At 43.9% G+C, this 20,094-nt stretch overlaps 1 protein-coding gene and 1 long non-coding RNA gene across 14 annotated transcripts in view; one reads left to right on the top strand and one right to left on the bottom strand.

The window, feature by feature from the left end:
• Positions 1 to 9,457: 9,457 nt before the first annotated feature.
• Positions 9,458 to 13,485, bottom strand: LOC146353006 (uncharacterized). Its single transcript, XR_014787931.1, has 3 exons — positions 12,559 to 13,485; positions 10,147 to 10,263; positions 9,458 to 9,825 (listed from the first exon to the last, which is right to left on the bottom strand). It is a non-coding gene; the product is annotated as an uncharacterized LOC146353006 (long non-coding RNA).
• Positions 11,329 to 20,094, top strand: part of SLC22A15 (solute carrier family 22 member 15) — a 71,392-nt gene continuing 62,626 nt past the window's right edge. For all 13 annotated transcript variants that reach the window (XR_014787930.1, XR_014787928.1, XR_014787927.1 and 10 more), the window contains exon 1: positions 11,329 to 13,311. Coding sequence is in view for 7 of the 13 variants with exons in the window: in XM_084835412.1 (XP_084691538.1) it covers positions 13,225 to 13,311 (87 nt within the window). In the remaining 6 variants the exon portion in view is untranslated. The remainder of the gene's footprint in view (positions 13,312 to 20,094) is intronic.

Here is a 20,094-nt window from a genome sequence, read left to right as displayed (position 1 = left end):
TAAACTCCTCTTCCTGTCTCCCCCTTACCCTCCCCAGAGATATATCTGTAACTGTTGTTTGACTTTGTGGGTAACTGGAAATGGAATATCAGCAAAACTCACTGAAGAGTTAGCAACTGCAAGTCAGAAGCAATGAGCGGAGTGTTTATTTTGAGCAGTTCTACTATTCAGGTGATGGTCATATATGATAATCTAGCCAAAAAAGGCGCTTCAGATTTCCTAGTTCCCCTTCCCCAAATACTCTCCGTACTCATGCAATGGCTTTCACAGGGTTCTCTTTTCTGCCACATTAATGCTTTCATCTCCAAACAGCTGAATAGGGCTGGGGATTTTTCCCCTTCCTTTTTCAGAATTCTGCCTCTGATACCGTGTTACATGCCTGCATATTAACACAGGTACTTGGATGTCAGAATGACATATGAAGGGGCTGGTCCAGTTGGGTTGTGTAATGTGCTGCTGTGCTCCTCTGATGTCCCTTCCAGATGAGTGAGGATTCAGGGGGGCAGGTGCTAGGACCAGCTGGTGCAAACAGCGTGAGGATTGGTGCCGAAGGGGAGAGCAACCACACCATCATGGACAGAAAATTGGAAGGCCTTGTAGCCATTCTTTATCACATTCTTACTTACCCCCCCCCCCCGTACTTACTGAATTCTAGCAATCCTTGGCCAGCAAATGAATGCATGGCTTTTCCCCCTCCCTCTACTTGTGGGATGCCTTTGTGAGAAGGCCTATCAACCTGGAATCCATGGGGAAAAACCATTTATCACTGTTGCAGTACTGCTGCCAGCTCCAACCTTTCCTGCATCATACCTCTACTCCCAGGGGCTCATTCGGTTGTGTCCAATCCTGTATCCTAGTCTTGATTAATTCCAGTGCCTTGGTTTTTGGTCCAGTGTGGCCTCGGTACCCCAGAGAATAGGCAGGGCAGGATCTCAGGGCATTCGCTCTGCTCTGTGCTTGTGTACACAGATACTCCCTCTTACAGATATATAAGATACTCCCTCAGAAAACTACTAGTGGGGCTGCAGAGACAGGGCGCGTTCTTCCTGTAAGGCCATGTTTGGTGTATGGTCACACCACAGCTATAGCCATGGGGAATGTTCTCCCCCTTCTGTGCTGCCACTGTACATGAAATGTAGCACTGTGAGCCTTAATCGTTACTCCTTTGCCACTCTAAGAATTATTTTTGCCATCTTGCCCCTACAATCACTGAAGGCCAAGCCGAATGTGTTAGTTATCAGGCTCAAGGGAACTCAGCCACATCTCTTCACACCTCTGCTTCCCTCATCTCTCCTAAAGCATCTTTTGCCTCATCAACACAATTCAGTCTAATAAATGCAATTTTTAAAGGCACTGGGGATGCACTCTCTGAAACTCCTGCTTTCACTGAGCCTCAGGTGCTGTGCCCAATGAACCAGTTAGAAATGCCAAATCCTTTTAGAATGTCAGGCACTGAATTTATATCCTACAGCAAATTTATGACAGAGTCAGGAGTGGGGCATGTTAATATTATTGAAGCATGTAGGTTCACTTCGCTCATGAAACTCAACTGATGGCTGCTCTGTGCCCCATATTAAATCAGTGGATGGTCCTAAACTCATACCTGGTAGCTGGTATACAGGATATGTTTGATCAGAGAAAACACTCCATGCTTGAAGGCGAACCTGAAGAGTGGGTGAATTAAGAACACAAGAATCAAAGAGGATTTACTAGGCACCTCTGGTGTCATTTATGTTCTTACGGTCAGGGGTAACGTATTAGCCAGAAGAATCAAGCATCTGTCTGATGGGTGGGGTTTGAAAAAGTACCTCAGTTTATGAAAACGAGCTTCAGTTGTTAGGGAACCTTGGTGGTGTAACACAGATTAAAATGAAATCAAGCAATTATTTTGATAATTCTCAGCATAATTCCAATGATCACTTCCATGATGTCAGTTGCACCAAATTACACAGACCTTTTCAATAATACTAACCAGTTTCAATCCTGGTAACCAAAGAAGCAAGATATGATAAAAATGGATCATCTGGATATGAGGTGAATTCTTTGTACTGATTGATAATCACCTCATAATGGAAACTGTTCCAAATTTGCAGGATTAAATCCTGGACAATGTCACAATTGCTTCCTGTAACTGACTTGATGGGAAATGTACAGAATTCAACATACTTTCAGCTGTAATAATAATAGCCTAGCTGCATCAAGTCCAGATCATGTTGGATACCACAATCCATGTTACCAGCAAGCCACCACTTTCTGATTTCTACAAATATAGGACATTGACCAAAAGAACATAGCAGGTGTGATGTTCAACCTCCTGTAACATCTTCATTCCAGAGTGTTTAAATAAATGCCTACTCTGCAGCCAAACGTGGAAAAACAAAGTTGGGGAAAAACTGTAATTTTCACACTAAAATTAAATTAAGTTGAAGAAAACATGAAAGCAGCAGAATTGACTTTGAAAAATAGTACAGTAATTGCTAAGATTGCTAGAACTGCTTTTTGACTAATAACGGCAAGTAGAGAGCAAAGATGGCACAAACATTTTTGGGTAGACTACATTTTGATTGGATTTTTCTTCAGTCTACCACATCCCAATTGAAAACTGATAGTCTTACTCAGAAATACCTCCACTGAGTCCAATAGGATTTAATCTCAAGTAAATCTGTATAGGATTAAAGACCAACAGCATAATCCTTATACATGTCTATTGAGAAGTAAATTCCATTGAGTTCAATGGGTCATACCCTTAAGTAAAAGGGTATGGGATTCCAGCCTAAGAGAACTGATGTAGTATAATGGTTAAGAAACTCAGCTACAAGTCACAAAGTCCCTGGCCCAAATTTGGCTTCTACCACAAATTTACTAGGTGGCCTTATGTAAGCTACCTCATCTTGGCCGCCACACCTGATATGCAATATGGGGATAATGATGACCTACATTGCAGGGTTGTTGTAAAGATTACATCAAGAAAATATATGTTAAGCACCTTAGAATATTCAAAGTTCTATATAAAAGCTAAGTGTTTTTTTTTAAGTCAACCCAAATAAAGATCTGACCATGCTTCTAAACTGGAGCATAGGTCAGCAAACAGGATGGAAATAAGTAGGTTTGTTTGTTTGTTTTCTATACTACCCAATAGCCAAAAGTCTCTGGGTGGTTCACAAAACTAAAACCTAAAAGCGCAGCATAAAACAATATAAAATATGAAAGCTTAAAACCACAAAACAACAGTACAACTGTTGGTTGGTTCTCTCCCACTCAAAACAGTTCCCCTCACCCCCCAAACCCCACCTTACTAAGATCATCCAGAGGGAAAGAGACCTTTGATCATCTTTGGCAGGTTGGGGAAGGATGATTAATTGGGAAACCCTATACTGGAACATCTGAAAAGCCCTGTCTGAGACTGGGCTAGTCTGGGGAAAGTCTGCCTCCTGACTGACATTCATTTCAGGACCTCTCTGCTGTCAGGAAGGGAACATTCCCGGAAGTCAGATTGTCCCACTGTTTCTAGGGAAACAAACAAAAAAAACCCTTAGGCCCAAATGGGACATGACATTAAACACTTCAATGGAAGCTTTTTTCCTGGGTTAAATGGCAGGGGCAAAGGGTTAAAGCCCCCCTCCCTCCATGACACAGTTGTGATCCAGTGTCCTCCTCCACCACAGCTAATACTTATTATTGCTTTAAATCATGCAAAAGCTAATGGTATCATTTATGTGCTGTCTAATTTGGCCCTTAGAAGGGCTGTGAAGGACTTCAGCATGAGACAATGGAGAGCTGCTACCAGAAGAGAGACTAGGAATGCAGTCCTAGGCACATTCATTTCGAAGCCAGTCAATTTCAGTGGGGTTTTACTTCCAAGCAGCATGCATACCCCTTCATGGATCACTGCCTTGTTGTGGTGAAGGGGCTTGTGTAACTCAGTGAAGCCATAAGCTATGCCGTGCAGGGCCACCCAAGACGGACAGGTCATGGCAGAGAGTTCTGACAAAATGTGGTCCACTGGAGAAGGAAATGGCAACCCACTCCAGTATTCTTGCCAAGAAAACCCCATGGAACATATCACAAGGCTAAAAGATATGACGCCGCAAGATGAGCCCTTCAGGTCGGAAGGTGTCCAATATACTACTGGGAAAGAGCAGAGGGAATTTCCAAGTAGCGCCAGAAAGAGTGAAGCGGCTGGGCCAAAGCCAAAAGGACACTCAGCTGTGGATGTGTCTGGTGGTGAAAAGAAAGTCTGATGCTGTAAAGAACAATATTGTTTAGGAACCTAGAATGTAAGATCAATGAATCAAGGTAAGCTGGAGGTGGTCAAACAGGTGATGGCAAGACTGAACATCGACATCTTGGGAATCAGCGAACTAACATGGACAGGCATGGGCAAATTTAATTCAGGTGACCATTATATCTACTACTGTGGGCAAGAATACCTTAGAAGAAATGGAGTAGCACTCATAGTCAACAAAAGGGTGGGAAAAGCAGTACTGGGGTACAATCTTAAAAATGATAGAATGATCTCAGTACGAATCCAAGGCAAACCATTCAACATCACAATAATTCAAGTCTATGCCCCAACCACTGAGGCCGAAGAAGCTGAGGTTGATCGGTTCTATGAAGACCTACAACACCTTGTAGAACTAACACCAAAAAAAGATGTCCTCTTCATCATAGGGGATTGGAATGCTAAAGTAGGAAGTGAAGAAATCACCGGGATAACAGGCAAGCATGGCCTTGGTGTACAAAATGAAGCAGGACAAAGGCTAATAGAGTTTTGCCAAGAGAATACGCTGGTCATAGCAAACACTCTTTTCCAACAGCACAAGAGGTGACTCTACACATGGACATCACCAGATGGTCAATATCGAAATCAGATTGATTATGTCCTTTGCAGCCAAAGATGGAGAAGCTCTATACAGTCAGTAAAAACAAGACCTGGAGTTGACTGTGGCTCAGATCATGAGCTTCTTCTTGCAAAATTTCGGCTTAAATTGAAGAACGTAGGGAAAACCACTAAACCAATCAGGTATGACCTAAATGAATATACAGTGCCCTTATGAATAGACAGTGGAGGTGAGGAATAGATTTAAGAGATTAGACCTGATAGACAGAGCGCCTGAGGAACGATGGACGGAGGTCCGTAACATTGTTCAGGAGGCAGCAACTCAATCCATCCCAAAGAAAAAGAAATGCAAGAAAGCCAAGTGGCTGTCTGATGAGGCTTTACAAGTAGCTGAGGAAAGAAGGGAAGCGAAAAGCAAGGGAGAAAGGGGAAGATATATCCAACTGAATGCAGAGTCCCAGAGAATAGCAAGGAGAGACAAGAAGGCCTTCTTAAATGAACAATGCAAAGAAATCGAGGAAAACAACAGAATGGGAAAGACTAGACATCGCTTCAAGAACATCGGAGATCTCAAGGGAACGTTTTGTGCAAAGACGGGCATGATAAAGGACAAAGAAGGCAGGGACCTAACAGAAGCAGATGAGATTAAGAAGAGGTGGCAAGAATACACAGAAGAACTATACAGGAAAGATCTTAATGTCCCTGATAGCCATGATAGTGCGGCCACTGAACTTGAGCCGGACATCCTAGAGAGTGAAGTCAAGTGGGCCTTAGGAAGCGTTACTAACAACAAAGCTAGCGGAGATGACAGTATTCCAGCTGAGCTATTTAAAATCCTAAAAGATGATGCTGTTAAAGTGCTGCACTCAATATGCCAACAAATTTGGAACGCTCAACAGTGGCCACAAGACTGGAAAAGATCAGTTTACATTCCAATTCCAAAGAAGGGCAACGCCAAAGAGTGTTCAAACTACCGCACAATTGCGCTCATTTCACATGCCAGCAAGGTGATGCTCAAAATCCTACAAGCTAGGCTTCAGCAGTATGCTAACCGAGAATTACCGGAAGTACAAGCGGGGTTTCGAAGAGGCCGAGGAACTAGAGTTCAAATGGCCAACTTTCGCTGGATCATGGAGAAAGCAAGAGAATTCCAGAAAAATGTCTATTTCTGCTTCATTGACTATGCTAAAGCCTTTGATTGTGTGGATCACAACAAACTCTGGCAAATTCTTAAACAGATGGGGGTACCAGACCACCTTACCTGTCTCCTGAGAAACCTGTACGAGGGTCAAGAAGCAACAGTAAGAACAACCGATTGGTTCAAAATTGGGAAAGGAGTACGACAAGGCTGCATATTGTCGCCCTGCTTATTTAACTTATATGCAGAGTTCATCATGAGAAACGCCGGGTTGGATGAATCACAGGTTGGAATTAACATTGCCGGGAGAATTATCAACAACCTCAGATACGCAGATGATACCACCCTAATGGCAGAAAGCGAAGAGGATCTAAAGAGCCTCTTGCTGAGGGTGAAAGAGGAGAGTGCAAAAGCTGGTTTGAAACTCAACATTAAAAAAACTAAGATCATGGCATCTGGCCCCATCACTTCCTGGCATATGGAAGGGGAAGAAATGGAAGCATTGACAGATTTTATTTTCTTGGGCTCCAAGATCACCGCAGACAGTGACTGTAGCCATGAAATTAAAAGACGCTTGCTCCTTGGGAGGAAAGCTATGGCAAACCTAGACAGCATGGTAAGAAGCAGAGAAATCACCTTGCTGACAAAGGTCCACATAATCAAAGCTATGGTTTTCCCAGTAGTAACGTATGGCTGTGAGAGCTGGACTATAAGGAAGGCTGAGTGCCGAAGAATCGATGCTTTCGAACTGTGGTGCTGGAGAAGACTCTTACGAGTCCCCCGGACTGCAAGGAGGACAAATCAGTCCATCCTAAAGGAAATCAACCCTGAGTGCTCATTGGAAGGACAGATACTGAAGCTGAAGCTCAAATATTTTGGCCGACTAATGTGAAGAGAAAACTCTCTGGAAAAGACCCTGATGCTGGGAAAGACTGAAGGCAAAAGGAGAAGGGGACGGCAGAGGATGAGATGGCTAGATAGCATCACTGATGCAATGAATATGGACTTGAGCATGCTCCGGGAGAGAGCGCAGGACAGGAAGGCCTGGCGTGCTATGGTCCATGGGATCACGAAGAGTCGGACATGACTGAACGACTGAACAACAACAAGCATGCATAGGATCAGCTGTATGTATGTTACACTAAATCTAAAACTATACTCTGCTATCTGGTTACCTAAATGTTCGTATCTTTCTCCCCAGGATAGGATAGTAAACTGAAGGTGATCAAGGACACCCTCACATCTTTATGCAATGTCTCAGATAGGCCCCAGTCTGGAAGTACTGTCCTTGCATACAAGTAAAATGAGCATTTGTAATTGAAGGCAAAAGGAGAAGGGGACGGCAAAGGATGAGATGGCTAGATAGCATCACCAATGCAATGAATATGAACTTGAGCATACTGCAGGAGAGGGCGGAGGACAGGAAGGCCTGGCGTGCTATGGTCCAGGAAGTCATGAAGAGTCGGACACGACTGAACGACTGAACAACAACAAAACAGTATACATGATGCATACTACAAAATTCACACTGCATAAATAATTCTGAGAACTGAATTTGAGATTTCTTGAAATAGTTATCACTATTTCTTCAATTAAACTTATTTTGCTTGGTAAAACAGTTACAGTTATAATTGGTAACTGAGAAAAACTAACTGAAGACTGTGACACCAAAATGTTTTTTACGTCTATCAGGGTGCATCAGAAGGTATAATTTTCCCCTTTCTCTTGCAAAAAATATACCCACATTCACTTCTTAAAAAAAAAAGAGAGAGCAAGATTCATATCCCATAACACATAAAACAGACCCATATTAACTTTGTTGTATTAATTTGGAACCTCAGAACTAAAAAAACTAAAAATATTCCCAGTACAATGTATTTTGCTTTCATATTGTTTTTGGACACCACAAAGGCCTCCAAGTGTTTGAAGGAAGCAGCCACATTTAATGTATGGGTTAGCCATAAATCAGATGATAGAAATCAAGTAGTCTTAACATACAAAGGTCAATACTGCTTTTACATTGTTACCAAGGTAAAATGCAGCCATTAGTATTGCTGTATTGTTCCTTACTTATAGTTGCAAATCCCCTGCAATGTTACAGATCTAGTTTCCACTCCCTCAGCACAGGTCAAGTATTGGCAGCCTAGAAATAATTTACATTAGATTAACCTGGTTCACACCAGAAAGCGAAGAGGATCTAAAGAGCCTCTTGTTGAAGGTGAAAGAGGAGAGTGCAAAAGCTGGTTTGAAACTCAACATTAAAAAAACGAAGATCATGGCATCTGGCCCCATCTCTTCCTGGCATATATAGAAGGGGACGAAATGGAAGCAGTGACAGATTTTACTTTCTTGGGCTCCAAGATCACCGCAGACGGTGAGTGTAGCCATGAAATTAAAAGACGCTTGCTCCTTGGGAGGAAAGCTATGGCAAACCTAGACAGCATAGTAAGAAACAGAGACATCACCTTGCCAACAAAGGTCCGTCTAATCAAAGCTATGGTTTTCCCATTAGTAATGTATGGCTGTGAGAGCTGGACTATAAGGAAGGCTGAGCGCCAAAGAATTGATGCTTTCGAACTGTGGTGCTGGAGAAGACTCTTACGAGTCCCCTGGATTGCAAGGAGGACAAATCAGTCCATCCTAAAGGAAATCAACCCTGAGTGCTCATTGGAAGGACAGATACTGAAGCTGAAGCTCAAATATTTTGGCCACCTAATGCGAAGAGAAAACTCTCTGGAAAAGACCCTGATGCTGGGAAAGACTGAAGGCAAAAGGAGAAGGGGATGGCAGAGGATGAGATGGCTAGATAGCATCACTGATGCAATGAATATGAACTTGAGCACACTCCGGGAGAGAGCGGAGGACAGGAAGGCCTGGCATGCTATGGTCCATGGGGTCACGAAGAGTCGGACACGACTGAACAACAACAAAAAACCTGGTTCACACATAAGAATAACCTATCTGTTAAAAAACTGATAGGTTGTCATGCACAAGGGGGGATGAGTGGGCACTCTGCCTGCAATGCACCTGCCTCTTCTGCTTTTACCGCACAGCCCCCAAAGAGCTCCTTCATAGGTTGTGAAGCATGATGTGAGAACCTGGACTGTTGGGTTATTTAGGGGCTAAACAACCCAGTGATTAACCCATGGTTTGTTGTTGTAGCCCCTAAACAACCCAGCGATCAGGTTTGCAAAGGAACCAGTGGTGGGTTGTGGAGTAAAAGCAGAAGAGTTGGGCACATTGCAGGCAGCATGCCCACTCATTCCTGGTCATGCATACCAACCCATTTGTTTTTTAACTGATGGGTTGTCCTTATGTGCAAACAGGGCCATAGGTAGCTAATATCAATGGTCTGTAATTTTAAAAACATCACACAGGTTGTGCACCCCAGTTTTTGTGTTTGCTTTATGAGCAACATCAAGTCAAATGTTGTTAAAATAAGACAAATATGTTTGCTGTCACTAACAGCAGACAGCAACATTACTTGACCATCATATGCATAGATTTATTGTTTTAAAATATGTATATACCCTTCCAATTTTTTAAATCCCAAAGCAGTTTACAACAAATTATAAAACAATACATCATTATAAAAGTACAACAACATTTAGACAAATTAATGGTTGGGAAAAGCCAAGGTACACACGTTTTTAATAATCGTCAAAAGCACATGATCGTCGGTGCCTGTCATATGACAGAAGAGACAGGTAATTCCAGAAGGGGGGCACCACCACAGAGAAGTACCACTGCCACCACAAGGGCACTTTTACAGGATTTGGCACAAACAACAAAGCCTCCCCTGAAGAGCATAGTGGTGTAATGGTAACCCGGTTCTAGATTAGCATGACTGCAAAAAAAAAGCAAACTCCATGTTAGGCATAATTAGAAAAGGAATTGAGAATAAAACTGCCAATATCATACTGCCCCTATACAAATCTATGGCACAGCCACACATAGAATACTGTGTCCAGTTCTGGTTGTTGGAGGGACTCGGGCCATGAGTCACTTAACCTGGACTTAAAGGGATAATATGTACCTGAGTCAGGTGGGAAGGGTCTCTAGGAGATCGTACTGCCTCTTTCCTTGTCTCCTCCCCCTACTCTCTATTCTTCTTCCTACTTCCTCCTGCAAGGGATGCTGACCATGAGGCTGACCTCAGCCAACTTACCTCGCGATCTAAGCCTGTTATATCTCAAGTCTGTTCCTAGCCCACCACTCGAGTGTGTTTTGTCTACATCCGTGGCTACTGACGGGGGGCTGATTCAGACTTCACTGGTCACCACACCTAAAAAAAGATATTGTAGAGTTAGAAAAAATGCAGAAAGGGGCAACTAAAATGATCAAAGGGCTGGAGCTTCTCCCCTATGAGAGGTTACAACAGCTGGGTTTGTTTAGCTTGGAAAAAAGGAGGGTAAGGGGAGACATGATAGAGGTCTACAAAATCATGCATGGTGTTGAGAATGTGGAGAGGAAGACATTTTTCTCTCTCTCTCAAAATACTAGAACCTGGGGTCATCCTATGAAACTGATTGGTGGGAGATTCAGGACAGATAAAAGGATGTAGTGATGGCCACCAATTTGGATGGCTTTAAAAGGGGGTTGGACAAATTCCTGGAGGAAAAGTCTATCAATGGCTACTAGTCCTGATGGCTATGTGCTACCTCCAGAACCAGAGGCAGTGAGCCGATGTATACCAGTTGCTGGGGAACATGGGTGGGAGGGTGCTGTTGCGCCCATGCTCTGCTTGTGGGTTCCCAGTTGACAGCTGGTTGGCCACTGTGTGAACAGAATGCTGGACTAGATGGACCTTTGGTCTGAATCAGCATAGCTCTTCTTGTGTTCTTAAGATCTGTTCCTGGGACTGAAACTCCTTGAAGGCAGCTGTTGAGGCTCGGTGAGTTGGTTTGATCAAGGTTCAGGTCTATGTACAGCTTTGAAAGTCTCCTAAATTCTACTGAAAAATATTCTACTCTATTGCGGGAGAGGAAAAATAAGTTCTGCCCCAAGCTAAATTGATACTTTACAGTTAGGATGATTTTTTTCTTATCAGTGTTTCCTAATGTGCACCACTCAAACCATGATTTCTATTGCTCAGTGTTAGCAATATGTAGATGGCATACATATGCAGAATACTTCTACAGTCCCTCATATGATGCTGGATGGGATGGGAGAGCATTTAAAAGATCATGTGCTTCCACACTGAGATATTCTGGGCAGATCTGAAGTAAGGCTGGTGGGCACATGGGATGTGGACCTCTCAGAATATGTTGTGGTGTTGTATGAGTGGAACACACTCACATGTTCGTTGTCTAGCCGGACAATGGATCACAGTAGACACGGGTAAGACTCTTGGATCTAAAAGCACTTTATTGCATGGCCAGCAAGGTACTCTGTCAGCAAAGGGGCAGAGAGCCCCGAGTGTTCAGTGGGGCGGGCATTTATACAGCGAAATATGTCGCATATAGGGAAGAACTCTAGCCAAGCTCTAGTAGCCGCATTACTTGGAGGCAGTCTCACACAGTCTGTTATCTGAAAAGGGACTGAATGTTCTTTCCTTGGACCGGGGTGGATGCTTGCCAGCTACTGACCCCGGACAAAATACAATGTTATCAGCCTGCAGTCTGGGGAGGAATTCATCCTCCCAATTCTCAGGAAAACTGCTTACAGGCTCTAATTTGCTTCTTACAGACTATGATGCCAACAACATGGAGTTCATACGAAACACAAGCCAATCTGGGGTACACATAACACATCAGGGGCGAGGTTAAAGGATTCTTTCCACAGCGGCACCGAATCTGGAACTCCTTCCCCTTGCCTCTTCCTTGTTAACATTTCAAGTTGTAAAGACTGTTGTTTAGAAGGAATTTTAATGTTGGTTCATTTCCCTCCTGATTTGCTGATTTTTGTCTGGCTCTGCAACTATTCATATTTCTAGCTGCATTTTTGTGTTGCTCATCCTTTAGTCATGCTAATTGTTGTGTTTATTGTATAGTTGTATGCTTCTTTGGGTGTCCAATAACATTTTATATAATTAAATAACTTTCCACATTAAATTTAAGTTGGCAGGTGATTTAACTTTTGACAGGTACCTCTGTTGAAGGTGCCCTTCTTCCAGGTACTTTGCTCCTCTCTAGTCACTTTTAATTGATGACTAAGGGCACAATCCTATTCATGTTTAGACAGAAAAAAGTCCTACAACTCCCAGCATGGCTGGCTGAGGAATGCTGGGCAATGTAGGCCATATTTCTGTCTAAACACACGTAGGATTATACCCGAAATAACTTCTTTAAAAAATTTCTACTTATCTTCCCTTTTGTCTTGCCTTTACAAATGCAATTGAAATAGATCTAATTGTATTTTACATAGAAGTATCAAATATTATGCTTTGCCTAGAGTGTCTGTCATATAGCGTGTATAGGAATAAAAATGTTTATTTTTTTCATTCATTCTATGAATAGCCCAATTCTTTCATCAAGCCTCCAGAAAATAAAAGTGAGTTTAAAAACTAAAAAAAAAAGTGTAATTTTTCACATGAAATAAAATCTGAGATAGAAAGTGCATGAACTCCTGCTAATGTTACCTTCTGTGTGCAGTTGGGGGAACACAGCTGTCCAATCACAGCTACGCTAAAATCGTGGGATTTCCCCATTGTTTTCTACTGTCAGCTATCACTTCTTGCCGGAGGGAGGCCAAAAAAAAGTTCCCAACGTGAACCCGAAATCTGAACTCGGTGTATGTATCTATTTGTCTACAAGTTACTGGCTATGTGTTTCTCCACCGCTGAAATAGTAGTTTCACTTTACATAGCTTGAAAGGAAGACGAGCTTGCAAACGGATTCTTATTTTTTACACGAGTAAGACCCGATTTAGGAGGGGGAACCTTCTGCGTTTGACACCACCCAAGGAGGGCGCGGTGGGCAAACGTGGCGCCTCACCACTGGCGCGAGCAGACCTCGGATTTCTCCCGTTTCCAATGGGCGCCTGCCCCTTGGACGTCCAGGAGAGAGCGGGGAAATGGCGTCGAAAGTAACCCGGAAGTTCCGTTTCCAGACAAGGCCGAACCCGAATCCTAGACGTCCCCTTTCGGGCATGCGCGTTTGTGCTCTCTGAGTTGCGGGCTCTTCTCCGGTCTGGCGACGCCGCTTCGCTTCGCTCTGGTTAGCGGAGTCCCGGTGAGGGGGATGCTCTTCCCGGGAGAAGGAAAGGGAGGAGGGCTGCCGGCGCTGCTACGGCCCCGAGCCCGGTCATGGAGGTGGAAGAGGCCTTCCCTCTGGTGGGCCAGATGGGACTCTTCCAGGTCTGGCTCTGCGTCTTGCTCGCCGCTCTGCTCCAGGTGAGGAAGGGCCGCTGGGAGGGACAGGGGCTGGCATTTTTCTCTGGGTTGGGACACGGGGCCTTTGGTGGCAAGCCGGCGAGGAAGCCCAGCTGCGCAGTGCGCACCCACCCACCTGCCCGGGAGATAGTTGTCTCCGAGGGCAGCACGCGCTTGGGTAGCACATGACATCTCAGCTTCAGGGAAAGTATTTTTCTTCCTGAACTGTCTCTAGTGGTGGGAAGCCCCGCCTGCCTTTCCGGCTTAAAAGCAGAATGGCCACTTATGCACTGCAAAAAGGAGGACTCGCCTCACCCAAAAGGAGGATGAAAGAGGGCAGAAATTTGCATAGGCTAACATAGGTGCGAACTTAGATATAGTTAGAGAATTTAAATAGAAATAAAATACAGCTCATCATAGCGGTGGGAGAGTGTCACCCAGTGGCCTACGTGTGCAGTCTTCTGCCAAGGTGTTAACTGTTGATATTCTTCTCCCTTGTGGTTCGTTATATTAAATTCACACCAAATTCAACTTCCTCTTGTTCCTGGTTAGCTTTACCAGATGTTCTTCCAACTGCAGATAGCGGGATACTTTGGGGCCAGGGGCATTGCTAGGTTCTTAAAGATCCGGGGCACAGGCCCATAACACACACACATATATGTGCACATACATGAGTTTAAGTGCACATCTGATTTGTGTGTGTGCATGCGTGCAGTGTGTGTATAGATTACATACATACATAAGAAATGTGCACTAACCCCCCCCCCACCACCACCACCACCACTTCAACTCAGACACTGATTCAGCATTTTGGAAAACATCCCACTTCTGCTCTGGCCAATTTGTAGCCAGACCACTTCAGCTCAGCACCAAACCTGAGTCAATGTTTGGAAAAATGAATCTTTATGCTTCTTGTTGATTACTATGGGAAATTAGAAAAAAAAGTTCTCTTGGTCAGAACTGGATGATAATTTCAGGTAGCCCCTTAGAAGGGGATTACACCTGCCCAGTGTCAAAAAATAAGTGCAGGGTTTATATTATGATTTTCTTTTAAAGGGAACTGCCAATAACATTTTAATTCCTTGGATAAAATTTTCAGGGTTCATTGCTCTATCAGAGAAGGTCATGTCTGTCAAATTTCAGAATGATAGCCACACGGGCTTTTGTGCAAGGGTGGCCTTAACATTTTGAGGCCTCCAAAAGAGGACATACTTATCTCCCTATGTTCATTGTGGACCATTTTGCTGAAAATTACTGACAGCCTAGAGGTGTCCCTAAGTAAGAAACCAGCAACGTTTCAGAAGGACAGGTGCAGCAGTTCATGTGGAAGTGGAGTTCTCCAATTTGGGGGAGGGAGTGATTTGCTTTCCCTTCCCTTCACCCCTTCCCCAATAGCTTTTGGGTCAATTTGTATGAAAATGCACAGGTCATTAGAGGTGTCCCCCAGGCAAGAAACCTGCAAAGTTTCTGAAGGCTATACATGCATGCAAATATAGAATTACTAGAATTTATTTACATTTCACCAAAGTTAGCAACAGGGGAACATGGGTGAGAAGGTGATACAGCAGTCATGTCCTGCTTGTGAGTTTTCCCGTGGGCATCTGGTTGGCCACCGTGTGAACAGAATGCTGGACTAGATGGACCTTGGTCTGATGCAGCATGGCTCTTCTTATGTTCTTAAATATAGAGTGCCTCTGAGCATGTGCAGAATGTTTTTCTTTCACCACTGGGCACTTAGATTCTCCCCCTACCAATTCTATTCCCCTGCATGTAACCATCCCTCCTAATCCTACCACCTTCCAGCAACTCTTCATAAAAACATATGTCTTGTTTTGTGCAACTCTCCTCTACTTCCTCCTTGTTATGCACAAGCTCCCATTGTACCTTTCTCCCCATAACTTCATTTGTGCCAAGACTTCACCAGGATTCAGCCAATGAGCCTGTTTTCAAAACTAGGGCTAAGTTATGGAGAAACTCTGAGCATGTACTGAGTGCATATCCCTCACCAATGAAGCTAGAGTAAATGCAAAAAAAACCCAAAGCCACAAATGACTAAACATGCACAGGACTGAGCTGAAAGGGTAGTCAGTTCATTAGATGGAATTGGGTAGGCACCTGCAGTACCATGCTCACAACTCAGGACTTATTTCTGAGTAAACCTGCAGAACATCAAGGTGCAAACCTCCCCGCAAAAGTAACTTGTGCTGGAATCCTATGCACACTTTCTTGAGGGTAAGCCTCATTAAACATAATGGGACTTCTCAGTAGGCATACATAGGATTGCATAAATTAGCAATATTTATCTCCCCTCCACTTAAAAAACAAACCAAAAACTCCTGTTTTTTTAATTAAAGCTGCAGGACAATGATGTCGTGTAAAACGTGTGGGGGAAAAAACATGACTGAAGAATGACAATTGCACTAAAAAACTCAGTGTGAAGGAGCCACCAGTCAACTGCCTTCACTGGTAAGAAATACATGCCACAGCTAGCTGTGGCCACAGCAGCTTAATAGAGAGGGAGAGAGCACACCCTCCTACCCAAAACTTCATAGATGTGCAGCATACACCAGCCAGGAAACTGGATTTTTAACAGGCGCTTAAGACACCAGATGTTAGAGTGGACAGAAAGTTAAAAAGGAGGACTGTCCATTTTAAATGATGCCTGGCCAAGTTCTCTAAGAACATAAAAACCATGCTAGATCAGACCAAGGGTCCATCTAGTCCAGCATTCTGTTCACATAGTGCCCAACCAGCTGCCTGTGGAAAGCCCAGAAGCAGGATATGAGTGCAATAGCACTCTTCTGCTTGTGTACCCCAGCAACTGGTATACAGAGACATACTGGAGGAAATACATAGCCATCGATAGCCATGAATTTGTCTAATCCCCTTTTAAAGCCGTTCAAGTTGGCAACTACCACTACATCATGTGGCAGTGAATTCCCTACTTTAACTATGCGATGTGTGAAGAAGTGCTTCTTCTGTCTGTCCTGAATCTCTCCCCATTCTGCTTCATGGGATGACCCTGGGATCTAGTATTATGGGAGAGGGAGAAAAATAACTTTCTATCTACTTTCTCCACACCATGCATAATTTTCTGCATCCCTGTCATTTCTTTCAATACTCACTTTTTATCTAAGCTAAACAGTCCCAGATGTTGTGATCTTCCCTCATAGGGGCGTTTCTCCAGTCTCTTTATCATTTTGGTTGCCGTTTCTGCACCTTTTCCAACTCTACAATATCCTTTCTGAGTTCCAGTGACCAGAACTGTACATAGCATTTCAAGTGTAGTCACACCATAGATTTGTATAAAGGCAGTATGATCCTGGCAGTTTTATTTTCAGTTCCTTTTCAAATTTTGGCCTGCGTGGAATTTACCTTTCTCATAGCAACGTTGACAACTTCCACAACCCCAAGAACTCCTTCTTGGTCAGTCACCTTCAGCTTCGATCCAATCAGTGTATACATTAAGTTGTAGGGTTTTGCCCTAACATGCATACCCTAAATAATTTGGTGTCGTCAGCAAACTTGGCCACCTCACTTGTTACTCCTAATTCGAGATCATGTATGAACAACTTAAAAAGCACAATAATAAAAGCTCAGCTAGAATGTATAGAATCATAGAATAGTAGGGTTGGAAGGGGCCTATAAGACCATTGAGTCCAACCCCCTGCTCAATGCAGGAATCCAGGTCAGATCATCCCTGAAAGATGGCTGTCCAGCCTCATCTTGAATGCCTCCAGTGTGGGAAAGCCCAGTACCTCCCTAGGTAATTGATTCCATCGTCGTATTGCTCTAACAGACAGGAATTTTTTCCTGATGTTCAGCCGGAATCTGGCTTCCTGTAACTTGAGCCCATGATTCTGTGTCCCGCACTCTGGGATGATCGAGAAGAGATGCTGGCCTTCCTCTCTGTGACAACCTTTCAAGTACTTGAAAAGCACTATCATATCTCCCCTCAATCTTCTCTTCCCCAGGCTAAACATGCCCAGTTCTTTCAGTCTCTCCTCATAGGGCTTTGTTTCCAGTCCCCTGATCACCTTTGCTGCCCTCCTCTGAACCCTCTCCAGCTTGTCTGCATCCTTCTTAAAGTGCGGTGCCCAAAACTGGACAGAGTACCCCAGATGAGGCCTAACCAGCGCTGCGTAGAGGGGAACTAGTACTTCCCAGGATTTGGCAGCTATGCTTCTATTAATGGAGCCCCAAAGTAGCATTTGCCTTTTTTGCAGCCTCATCACATTGTTGGCTCATATCCAGCTTGTGATCTACAACAATTCCAAGATCCTCGCACTACTCGCCTGTTGTTGAGCCAAGTATTGGCCATCTTGTAACTGTGCATTTGGTTTCTTTTTCCTAGGTGCAGAACTTGGCATTTATTCCTATAAAATGTCATTCTGTTTTCTGCCCAGCGCTCCAGTCTATCAAGATCACTTTGAATTTTGTTTCTGTCTTCCCAGGGCTATCCCACCCTATTTGGTGTCATCTGCAAATTTGATCAGCATTCCCTGCACCTCCTTGTCCAAGTCATTAATAACAGTGTTGAAGAGCACTGGTCCCCAGACTGAGCCCTGCGGTACCCTGCTCGTTACCTCTCCCCAGGGATTGATGTCAGACTGACTGGTCTGTAGTTCCCAGGTTCCTCCTTTTTACCCTTGTTGAACATAGGGACAACATTAGCCCTCCTCCAGTCATCTGGAACTTCACCCGTCCTCCATGATTTCTCAAAGAGAATAGACAGTGGTTCTGAGAGTTCTTCTGCCAGTTCCTTTATTACTCTAGGATGCAGTTCATCTGGCCCTGGAGATTTGAATTCATTCAAAGTAATTAGGCATTCCTTGACCATATGCCTATCAATCTCAAGCCGCAATCCTGCCCCTTCACTTTGCCAGGGGGACCATACACCCTCTTTGGGGAGAAGATTGAGCCCAAGTAGGAATTGAGCACTTCTGCCTTTTCATTGTCATCTGTGATCATTTTGCCATCCTTATTTAATAGCGGAACCACCACTTCTTTCCTCTGTCTTTTACTATGCATGTATCTGAAGAAAGCCTTTTTGTTGCTTCTAGCATCCCTCGCTAACCTCAACTCATTCTCAGCTTTAGCCTTCCTGAAGCCATCCCTGCAATTCTGCCAGTACTCTTCCTTTGTAGCTTGTCCTTCCTTCCACTTCCTATATGTGTGCTTTTTTGTTTTCAGGTCATGTCTTAGCTTTTTGTGAAGCCACATTGGCTTCTTCTGTTGTCTTCCACCCTTTTTTTCTTGTTGGAATTGTTTGTAATTGTGCCTTTAGATTTTCCTTTTTTTAAAAGCTCCCGCTTTTCTCGTTAGAGTGGCTTGCCATGGGACCGTACTTATAATTGTTCTGAGTTTATTAAAATCGGCTTTCCTAAAATCCAGGGTACGGGTTTGGCTGCACTTGGCTTTTGCTTCCTTTAGAACCAAGAACTCAAGTTCTTGGTCACTTTCCCCCAGAGTTCCTGTAGCTGCTACTTTATCCACTAAGTCATCTCTGTTGGTTAGGATCAAGTCAAGGGTAGCCGATCATCTAGTTCCTTCCTCTACTTTCTGCAGGAGGAAGTTATCCGCCACACAAGTCAAGAATCTCTTGGAGGGGCCATGTTTTGCAGAATTTGTCTCCCAAAAAATATCGGGGAAACTGAAGTCCCCTATTACTACTACAACATGCTTCCGTGAAACATGGGCTATTTGTTTTTCAAAAGTTTCATCCTCGTCTTCTCCTTGATTGGGTGGCCAGTAGTAGACTCTGACCACCAGGTTCCTTTTATTCTTTGCTGCATTTATTTTAACCCAGATGCTCTTGATGGGGCTTCCAAGCTCATCCTCCTGTATTTCTGTGCAGAGATAAGTATTTTTAACATATAGTTCTGTTCCTCCTGTTCTTTTTGAACAAGTTATATCCTTCAATTGCTGTATTCCAGTCATGAGAGTCATCCCACCAAGTCTCAGCTACACCTATCAAGTCATAATTTCCCTCCCATATTAAGAGTTCAAGTTCGTTCTGTTTGTTTCCCATACTCTGGGCATTAGTGTATAGACATTGAAGACCATGTGCTTTATAGTCTGGCTTTCTTCCTACATGTCTCTGAAGACCATTATTGGGCGCTATTAGAGCTGTTCTCCTGATGTTTATCGTCCCTCCATTGCAAAACTTACTATTTATTCATACTCTCTGCCTTCTGTTCTTTTACCAATCCATAAGAGGACCTCTTCTCTTATTCCATGACTTCTAAGCCTGCTCAAGGGTCTTTAATGAGGGATTTTGTCAAAAGCCTTTTAGAAGCCAGGGAGAGCAATCCTATGGCCGCTAGACAGTGTCTAGATGGCCATAGGATTTTTCTGTTTCTGGGAACCGAGCTCGTAGCCAGGGTTCGATTCCCAGAAACTGTGCTCACTGCCGCCTCATAGGCAGCATTGTTCTTCCTTGTATCTGCGCTCGTAACTGCAGCATGGAGTGGGTGAAAAGGGGGTGCTCCCAGGAGCAGGGAGGGGAGGAGACCACGGAAGCATCGTTACAGTGCTTCCAGTGCACCGTCTGGCCTCCCCACCTCCTGCTCTGACATCCAAAATTGGCTGTCTAGCCACAAATGCAGGGTGGCCAGAGCACAGAGGAGAGGATCCCCTCCATGCTCTGGCCACCCTGCATTGGATAGTCAGCCGCCTCCGATTTCTACCAGATTGTCTAGCAGATTACCCCTGTCCAAATGTTTACTGACACTCTCAGAGACCTCTAAAAGTTTAGTGAGACTTTGTGGAAGCCAGGTTGATTCTTTTTTAGCTGGACTTGTC

Source organism: Heloderma suspectum, chromosome 2 (assembly GCF_057233095.1).
Source record: "Heloderma suspectum isolate Gila_16-S chromosome 2, 16-S_ref, whole genome shotgun sequence".
NCBI classification, from domain to species: domain Eukaryota; kingdom Metazoa; phylum Chordata; class Lepidosauria; order Squamata; family Helodermatidae; genus Heloderma; species Heloderma suspectum.
Note: the sequence above shows the minus strand (reverse complement) of the source record. Positions and strands in the feature narration are given on the sequence as shown.